Source organism: Mandrillus leucophaeus, unplaced genomic scaffold (genome assembly GCF_000951045.1).
Source record: "Mandrillus leucophaeus isolate KB7577 unplaced genomic scaffold, Mleu.le_1.0 Scaffold75, whole genome shotgun sequence".
Classification (NCBI taxonomy): Eukaryota; Metazoa; Chordata; class Mammalia; order Primates; family Cercopithecidae; genus Mandrillus; species Mandrillus leucophaeus.
Genome location: NW_012108141.1, coordinates 1,587,952 through 1,597,954, shown reverse-complemented (window position 1 = coordinate 1,597,954; position 10,003 = coordinate 1,587,952). Strand labels below are relative to the sequence as shown.

At 36.4% G+C, this 10,003-nt stretch overlaps 1 protein-coding gene across 2 annotated transcripts in view; it reads left to right on the top strand.

Annotated features, from left to right (window-relative positions):
• Positions 1–10,003, top strand: part of CDKL2 (cyclin-dependent kinase-like 2 (CDC2-related kinase)) — a 61,057-nt gene that overhangs the window by 36,555 nt on the left and 14,499 nt on the right. Inside the window, exons 8-12 of one of the 2 annotated variants that reach the window (XM_011966176.1) lie at positions 259–394; positions 1,228–1,529; positions 2,129–2,222; positions 6,304–6,427; positions 6,652–6,758. In XM_011966176.1, coding sequence (XP_011821566.1) covers positions 259–394; positions 1,228–1,529; positions 2,129–2,222; positions 6,304–6,427; positions 6,652–6,758 — 763 coding nt within the window. The remainder of the gene's footprint in view (positions 1–258; positions 395–1,227; positions 1,530–2,128; positions 2,223–6,303; positions 6,428–6,651; positions 6,759–10,003) is intronic. The other variant, XM_011966177.1, reaches the window with a different exon arrangement.

Genomic DNA, 10,003 nt, shown 5'->3' with positions numbered 1-10,003 from the left:
GTGTTAATGTGGTAAGAAAGACAAACATCTTTATGTTAAAATAATAGCATTGACTTTGTGAACCTTGTGAAGGTTCTTAGGGATCCCCAAAGATCTACACACCACCCTTTCCAAACTGCTGATCTAGGCCAGGATTTTTCACATTTTTAATAACATAGACTAGTTTAACATTCAGTTTTAAAAAAATAAATATCTTGAAAGTCAATTTTTTTTTGTAGGTTTATCCATGTCTTACAATTTTATTATATTTTTATGTAGGTTTTCCCAAGAACTACAGTTAAAAGTACAGAAAGATGCCAGAAATATTTCTTTATCTAAAAAATCCCAAAACAGAAAGAAGGAAAAAGAAAAAGATGATTCCTTAGGTGAAGAAAGAAAAACACTTGTGGTACAGGTAAATGTTCATGTTTCACATTTTTAATTTAATATACTTATTTTTTTAAATTTGTTGAGAAAAATGGTAATTTTGAAAAAAGTTTTCTGAGCAGTGAGTATATTGTTAACTTTTAGTTTAGTTGCAAAAATATATCTTCTCAATAGATATTACCTGTTTAGAAAACTTAACATATCATGTTTTGAGTACCTGTTAGGTGCCAGACTGTGTAACAGTGCTTAAATCACATTCATCCAAGAACATCTAGACATGTGTTTTCATGCACACATACACACACAGACACGTGGAACAAACAACCCTCACCCCACTTATCTTTCTTAAAGGATATGAGTGAAAAATATTGTTTGTAGAAATTTATATAAAGTAAAGCATTTGAAAAGTGAGATTTGGATACTTAACTTAGGTTCGCTTTTCCTAGTAAATTATCCAGGATCTGTTCTTGATAAGGTAATTCAAATCCACCACCAATACACTCATATGAAGTACAGCAAAAGAAGAAAGAGTTATCAGTTTTGTGTTCCCTGACTCTGAATATGTAAGAACAAAAGTGGCATTCTTGATTCCTCTTCCATGAGTTTTTCCACTGATGTGTGTGTGTGTGTATGTCTGAGCGAGCTGTGTGAATTGCATTTCCATTCTTTTCATATTTTCCCAATAACTATCTGAATAAGAATCTGGCTTTAATTTTAAACCCTTAGGTAGAATAAAGAAAACAGGTTGAAAAAGGTGATACTTATGATATTCTGCTCTAGTTGACAAGTACTTTATAAGAAGAGGTGAATTTTCGTTCTCTTCAGATCATTAACCTTATTAATATTTTTATTAATGATCAGGATACCAATGCTGATCCCAAAATTAAGGATTGTAAACTATTTAAAATAAAACACTCAAAAATTGATGGAGAAAAAGCTGAAAAAGGCAATAGAGCTTCAAATGCCAGCTGTCTCCATGATAGTAGGACAAGCCACATCAAAATAGTGCCTTCAACAAGCCTCAAAGACTGCAGCAATGTCAGTGTGGACCACACAAGGAATCCAGGCGTGGCAATTCCCCCGCTTATGCACAATCTTTCTGCAGTTGCTCCCGGTATTAATTCTGGAATGGGAACTGCAACTCTACCAATTCAGAGTTACAGGTATGAATTAGCAAAATAAGACCAAAAAATTGTTTAAGGATATATTTGCAAATTGCAAGGGTTTGTCAATTCATCCACATTGTTTTTATTCTCAGAATTCTGGATGCTATTCATTCTTGTCAGGTAGTTGTTTCAAAAGACTTTTTGGCTGTGTGATGAAAATTACTAGCGTTTGATCAAAACAATTCACCTAAGTCCTGAGAAAGTAAGGTTTTATTCCTTAAGGTGAAGAGAATCTACAACTATATACTCTAGTAATGTGAAAGCAGGTTGTCATAGTAAAAGAGAGAATTTTGGGGTGGTTGCTGCTGCATGGTGTGACTGTGAGCCTATAGTAGTATAAGGAAGCTCTATTTGGGAATTTTGCTGAAAGGAGGGTAATGTATTTGGTAGGACTTGGGGGCTGGTGGGAGGCATGAGGGTAGTGTTAAAGAATAGAATATTTCACCAGATTTATGCGCATTGTATATTTGAGAATAGATATTACATTCTGGTTAAACTGATTGCTAGTTGGTGCTGTGTCATTTGGTTTTGTGCTTGAAAAAATAATTATTGCTGGTTCTAACCTAAAAACATTTTTTTTTTTTTTTTTGTTACAGAGTGGATGAGAAAACTAAGAAGTGTTCTATTCCATTTGTTAAACCGAACAGACATTCCCCATCAGGCATTTATAACATTAATGTGACCACATTAGTAAGTAAGCAGTTCTCAGTAGTAGAAGAGCAAACACCAGTCAGCTCTAGACTTTTATTAAAAGTAAATATGATAGTGAAGAACTGAGAATTTTATTTGGATACACATAAAGTGAAACCTTAATTGTGCATATATTATCCCAACCCGTCATAGCCATAAACGTGAAATTCTGAAAGTTTAAATAAGTTTTATAAGTCTGAAAACTCCTTCCTTCCTTCCTTCCTTCCTCCCTTCCTTCTTTCCTTCCTTCCTTCCTTCCTTCCTTCCTTCCTTCCTTCCTTCCTTCCTTCCTTCCTTCCTTCCTTCCTTCCTTCCTTCCTTCCTTCCTTCCCTCCCTCCCTCCCTCCTACCCTCCCTGTCTCCTTCCCTCCCTCCCTTCCTTCCTTCTTTTCCTTTCTTCCTTTTTTCCACGAAGACTTGCTCTGTCGCTCAGACTACAATGCAGTGGCGTGATCTTGGCTCACTGTAACCTCCACCTCCTTGGTTTAAGCAATTCTCCTGCCTCAGCCCCTTGAGTAGCTGGGATTACAGGTGCCTGCCACCACTCCCGGCTAATTTTTGTATTTTTAGTAGAGACAGGGTTTCACCATGTTGGTCAGGCTGGTCTTGAGTCCTGACCTCAGGTGATCCACCTTGCCTTGGCCTCCCAAAGTGCTGGGATTATAGGCTGTCTCTTATACACATCTAGATGTGTATAAGAGACAGGTGCCTGGCTTGTTTTATTTTTTCTTTAGTAACATAGTAAATTTTCTCACCTTGATGATTGCTGATCAGTTCTTTTTTAGAGTAGATGAGAATATAAATTGTCTTATCTCACCCACAACAGATTTTTGGTGGCTGTATTCTATTGGCCGGAGATGGTAGCACACATCTACAATCCCAGCACTTTGGGAGGCTGAGGCGGGAGGATAGTTTGAGCCCAGGAGTTTGAGACAAGCTTGAGCAACATGGCAAGATCCTGTCTCTACAAAATTAAAAAAAAAAAATTAGCTGGGTATGGTGGCACATGACTGTAGTCCTAGCTACTTGGGAGGCTAAGATGGGTGGACCTGGAAAGTTGAGGATACAGTGGTAAACTGTGGCTGTGATTGTGCCCCAGCACCTCAGCCTGGGTAACAGACCAAGATCCTGTCTCACCAAAAAAAAAAAAAAAAAAAAGAAACAGAGAGAAACGATTCTATTTATTTATATAATAAATATTTATCAATCATTTATTATGTGTGAGACACTGGAAATAAATAAATCTTTCTTTTCAAGGACTTCATGATCTAGAGGATCAGCAAATTAAAGCATAGTATCATATTGTATTTAGAGATAGCACAGGAAGGAGCATTATTATTCTCGGCATGGCATCCAGAATGTTTCTCTTTTAAAGTTACGTGAAACCCTCATCATTCTTCTGCTCAACATACTCCATTAGCTTCTTATCTCTGAGGAAAGGCCAAAGTCCTTACAGGGTCTATAAGTGCCTGCATGATTGACTCCACCCAGCCCTCTATCCCATCCCCACCTACTCTTTCTCCATCAATCTGTTCTACCACACTGATTTCCTTGTTATTCCTGGAACATGGTCAGACATACTCCCACCTTTGGGCTTTTGCACTTGCTATTTCTTTTGCTTTAGAATATCCTTCCCCCAGATAATCCAATGGATTTACTTTTTCTCTTCCTTAGTTCACATGAAACCTTATTGTGAAGTCTTGTAACTCATTATGCTTCCCTTTATGTTCGATGCCTTCTCCTTGCTTATTTTTTTCCATTGCATATACCTGGCATCGTCTATACACTCTTATTTATATATTGTCTGTCTCCCCCGACTAGAATGTAAGCTTCCAAGGCAGAGATTTGTGCTTTTGTTTTCCTCACTGTACTTTTCCTTCCTATGCAAGTACAAATATATATATATATTATATGTTTTTCGAGACAGAATCTCACTGTGTTGCCCAGGCTGGAGTGCAGTGGCATGATCTCAGCTCACTGCAACTCCGCCTCCCTGATTTGAGCGATTCTCCTGCCTCAGCCTCCTGAGTAACTGGGATTACAGGCACCCACCACCACACCCAGCTAATTTTTCTATTTTTAGTAGAGGCGAGGTTTCTCCATGTTGGCCAGGCTGGTCTCAAACTCTTGACCTCAGGTGATCTGCCCACCTTGGCCTCCCAAAGTGCTGGGATTACAGGTGTGAGCCACCATGCCTGGCCTAAAATTTAAAAATGAGTTCAAACTACCAGGTTAACATATTCAAAGACTGAAAATAAAACACATAATAAGTATTTATAATAATACATTTATTCACACCTTAGAATGGGGGCATAAAACATGGGAGAGAGGTACTGACCTACAACCTACAAGTTGAAGGAAATCTAGGCTTATCTCTGCTTGCATTAATTTTCATTAAGGAAAGACTCCACACTGAATGAATGAATGCTTTTCACAACAAAGGGAGGTATGGATGTATTCCCAAAGGGGTATTTGTGTGTGTGTGTGTGTGTGTGTGTGTGTGTGTGTGTGTGTGTGACAAATTTCCTTTCTCTACTTCTCTCACTATCTTCAGTGCTGGAAAATACAGCCTTTTCAGCTCTCTCATGATTTGGACATGGTATTTATTTTTCTTTTAATTATTCTTAGTTTATAATTTCTGTGCTTATAATACTTTCTTTTTTGGTTTCTTTGTGGATATTTGTGTTTTAAAATCCTGATTTGCTTTGGAAGATTATTTTAATCAGGAAGGCTTTTCAAAATAGCTGGTTTAATGCCATTTTGCCAGAACTGATATCAACCTGCTTTCAGGTATTGCATAATCAATGCTGGCTGATAATTTTAGATCTGATTTATTCTTCTTTGGAAGAGGTAATCAAGAAAGGAGGTGAAGATTAGGAGGGCGAAGACCCAGTGAAGTCTTTCCTTAATGAAAATTAATGCAAGCAGAGCTAAGCCTAGACTGTCTTCAACTTGTATGTTAAAGATCAGTACCTCTCTCCCATGTTTTATGCCTCCATTCTGATGTGTGAATAAATATATTATTATAAATACTTATTATGTGTTTTATTTTCACACTTTGAATGTGTTAATCTGGTAGTTTAAACTCATTTTCAAATTTTATTTTTTGTACTTGCATGTAGTTTTCTTGAGCTATTTTATTTTATAGCCAACTTGAACCAATAGCCTTAGCGCTTGGAAAAGAGTAAGCAGAAACATCTAAAAGAAAGAAATGCAAAAGCTCACTGCAGGACTCGTGAAGAATTTCTGGCAGCCAGAATGGCATAACTCACAGAATATTAAGTTTGAGGCATCAAGGAACCTCAATAACTTAATGTCATTATACATATGCTTGTGTGTATGTAGTTCATTATACATACATATGAATACAGAGTTTCTGTGATTCTCGAATGAAAAATATTGGAAAAGTGTCAAATTCATAAGGATGCAGAATTGAAGTGCTGCTGCTATTCCTCACTATTTTTTTCTGACTTTATCAACTGTGAAATAATAGTACTAAGAAAGATTAGGAAAATAATTGAAGTTATAATACTTTACTTAATAAATTGTATTCCTAGGAGGATAGTATTATATTCTTACTCTGAGGAGCAAGACAAGGACAAATATAGAAAAATGAATAACAAAATTATATTGGGAAAGTGAAAAATAAGCTAGGGGGAGATGTGATATACACGTGAAGATAAACTGTTCAAAATTTATGAAGACAACAGCACTATTTGCTGAAAAGCCTAGGAAGTGTTGTAAGGCCCAACCTTGCTGGCCTGAAGAACCAGGGCATCAATGCCTATCTTTTAACCTTTTACTACTTGCTGGGATTTACACACTGATAATTGACAAAGGGAGAAGGAGAAACTCATAGCAATCAAGTTATCTACTTGTTAGCAATTTTAATGAATTTAATGAGGAAGACATTTGAAATAATTGGATGAAATTTTTTTCTATTATTAATGTCCTTCAATGTGTTAATTATAGACCTTCAATTTCACAAATTTTAGGATATGAGCATAGGAGTTACAAAAGAAGGAAAGCCTAGCTAACCTTGAAACTAATTCTTTTTTGTTGACTATATTGATGATATTAGGTCTCTAGTGAAAAAAGCCTCTTTCGGGCAAGTAAGAAAAGAAGGGAGTACTCCAGGACAGATGTCCATTTGCCTGAACTAAACTATAATCATCTCCCTGAACTAAGAGCATTGGAAGGCACAGGTATGTTGATAATACTTTTACTTTGTATAGTCTGTTTAGAGTATTTAAAATGTATGTTAAATAAACAGAATTTAAAAATAAAAATTCATAGTAACTTTACATATTTAAGTATGTAAATACCTATTTTAATAAGTACATACTGAGTAACAAGTAGAGAATGTCAAAAACTAAAAACTAACAAAATGTCTAATATTTTCACTGTGTTTATGGTCATTTTTATCTAGCTCGAAATTCCAGGCTAACAAAGAAAGAGAGCAAAATTCTTTCAGAATCTCGAATTCCTTCTCTGGCTGCTATTGACCTGCACACCCCCAGTATTACATTACATCAGGTACAGAAATACTCTTTATAGGATGGACAGAACTCAGGTCTCTCTCATACTTACTAGTAAAGTATTTTAGGGAGAGTTTGCTCTTAAGAATTGTGCAGGTTTATTGGTGGGATCTATAACATTTTGCTTGCTAAAGTTTGTTTGATTCATCGCACTTAGTACCTTTGTTACATATATATTTACATAAATGTTTCCTAACTTGCCATAATACTTTTTTTTTTTTTTTAGCGACATGGTTGTGTTCTGGTGCCCAGGCTAGAGTGCAGTAACGTGATCCTAGCTCACTGCAGCCTCAAACTCTTGAGCTTAAGCAATCCAACTACTTCAGCCTCCCATATAGCTGAGATTACAGGCATGCACCACCATATCCAGCTAATTTTTAAATTTTTTGTAGAGATGAGGCTTTGCTATGTTGCCTGGGCTGGTCTCAAAACCCCTGGCCTCAAGTGATCCTTCTGTTTTAGCCTCCCAAAGTGTTAGAATTATAGACGTGAGCTATGGCTACTGGCCAGTAATCCATTTTTTATAGGTTAAAAATGTGTGTGTCTGGGTATGCAGCCTAGCTACAGTTTTAGCTAACTACTGGGTTTATTTATTTATTTATTTTATAGTTCGTAGTATTTCACTACATTAACTCCAAAGTTATAAACACCCTACCTTTCAAAGAGAGAAACTCTGGAATTGCTTTTATTCTTTCAAAATAGATGATCTATTTGACATATTTTCCCCAACACAATCCATTTTATCCATGTTAAAGATTTGCTATTCCATATAGTCATTTTTTTCTATCATTGCTCTTAACTTTTCAGAATATATGTGTTTCTATTACTTTTATATCAACAGCCATATCAGTCATTTTTACACTGAAAAAATTGACAAACTTAAATCTCCTGAGCCAACCATAACTAGCTACAAACTTTGGCTATGGACATTGTACTTTCCTTTTACTGCTTCAGACAGATTTTTCACCTTTGCTTGAAGCTAGACAACTTTTGTTTTAGAATTATTTCTCCATCCTCATTATTAACACATTTCCATTTCATAGAGAGTTCCTGTATGTTGTTCCTTATCCATGGTGATGCTTTTTCCACTGTGAACTCTTTTTTTATTTTTATTTTTTGGGACAGAGTCTCACTCTGTCACCCAGGCTAGAGTGCAGTGGTGCAATCTCAGCTCACTGCAACCTTTGCCTCACAGGTTCAAGTGATTCATGTGCCTCAGCCTCCTGAGCAGCTGGGATTACAGGTGCGCGGCTAATTTTTGTATTTTTAGTAGAGGCAGGGTTTCACCATGTTGGCCAGGCTGGTCTTGAACTCCGGATCTCAAGTGATCCACCTGCCTCGGCCTCCCAAAGTGCTGGGATTATAGGTGTGAGGCATTGCCCCTGGCCTCCCTGTTAACTCTTTAATAGTTCTGCAGAGCTCTACAAAGGAGTAGTGTTACTGAGGATAATAAATTATCTAGAGATGCTGAGGAAAGGATTTATTGCTGTGATTGCTTTGCCTTATCTCTTGCCGACAATTTCTATAGCACCATTTAATTAAAACTGAACAAATTTCTGTCACATGAAGATTAATCACTGTCACAGATTCCACATTTAGGAACCATAGAGTATCAATACATTTCTTACATAGTTCTTTACTTCTTTTTTTTTTTGAGACAGAATTTTGCTGTGTCATCCAGGCTGGAGTGCAGTGGCACCATCATGGCTTACTGCATCCTTGATTCCCTGAGTTTAAGCGATCTTCCCATCTCAGCTTCCTGAGTAGCTGGGACTGCAGGCGTGCACTAACACACCTGGCTATGAGCCACTGTACCTGGCCTCTTTTTTTTTTTTTTGGACATGTGGTCTTGCTCTGTTGCCCAGGCTGTAGTGCAGTGGCATGCTCATAGCTCACTGCAGCCTTGAACTCCTGGGCTTAAGCTATCTTTCCACCTCGGTCTTCCAAGGAGCTGGGACTACAGGTGCAGGCCACCACGCCCAGTAATACAATTTTTTTTAGAGGTGGAGTCTGTTTATCTATCCATTTTCCAGCTGAGGGACAGTGAAGTTGTTTGCAGTTTTTGACAATTAAACGTGAAGTGTTATATAAACATTTGTAAATGTGTTTTTTGTGTGTGAATATATAGTTTCACATTTAGTTGGTAAATACCTGAAAATGGATTTGCTGGGTCATTTGGTAAGTATATGTTTAACTTTATAAGAAACTATCAAATTTTTCCAAAATGACTACATCATTTTGTATTTCAACCAGCAATGCATAATAATTTCAGTTGTGCCTTATCCTCACCAATACTTGGTATTGTCAGTTTAATTTTAGCCATTCTAATAGGTGTGAAGTGGCATCTCATTGTGGTTTTAATCTGTATTTCCCTAATGACAAAGATGTTGAGAATCTTTTGTCATTTGTATATCTTCTGTATATCTTCTTTGATGAAATATCTGCTCAAATCTTTTGCCCATTTTTAATGGTTGTTTGTTTTCACATTGTTGAGTCATTATTTATTTTGATGTTCAAACTAGTCCAGTTTTTCTAGTGGGATCCCCTTCAAGGTAGCTTCTGTCTCCTTTTGACATGTCCTCATTATTCTTTGAGGAATTCTTTGCTATCTGGTGCAACAGATAATGCAGATTGATTTGTACCAACCTGGAATCAGCCACTTCTCTAAGGATCCCTAGTTTCCTTTAGTAGAAAATCATATTTAGAAATTAAGATCTGGGCTCTAGGTGTGTTCATTGATTTGGGGGAGTCATTGTTCCAAGGCCCTCTTAGCGGACAGAGCTAGGTACATAGACCTAGGTACATACACATTTACTATGAGTTTATTTCTATTTCTACGTATGGTTACTGAAATCTACAAAGATACCCCTAATTGTAATCCAACACCTAGAGTTTGGTCTAGTTTACTATTCTCTTCTTTAATAGTGAGAAATTTAGCTGTATGTTATTCCATGTATAATTTAATATCAATATAATTTATTATTTGATTGATTATTTTATATATATGTAACCTCCTGTAACTGCTACTGTGATTTCCCTTTTTTAAAAAAGATATATTTGTCATGTTTTAACATTGAGATTTTGTTAGCTGCATAAAACAAGTTGAGAAGTGGTCTCTCTTTATTTCCTGAAAAGGTTTAATTAGTTGGTGTTATTTGTTCCCTGAATGATTAATAGAATTCTCTGATGAAGCCATCTGTCCCAAGAGCTTTATTTTGGGGAAAGTTTTGGATAATTTTTTTT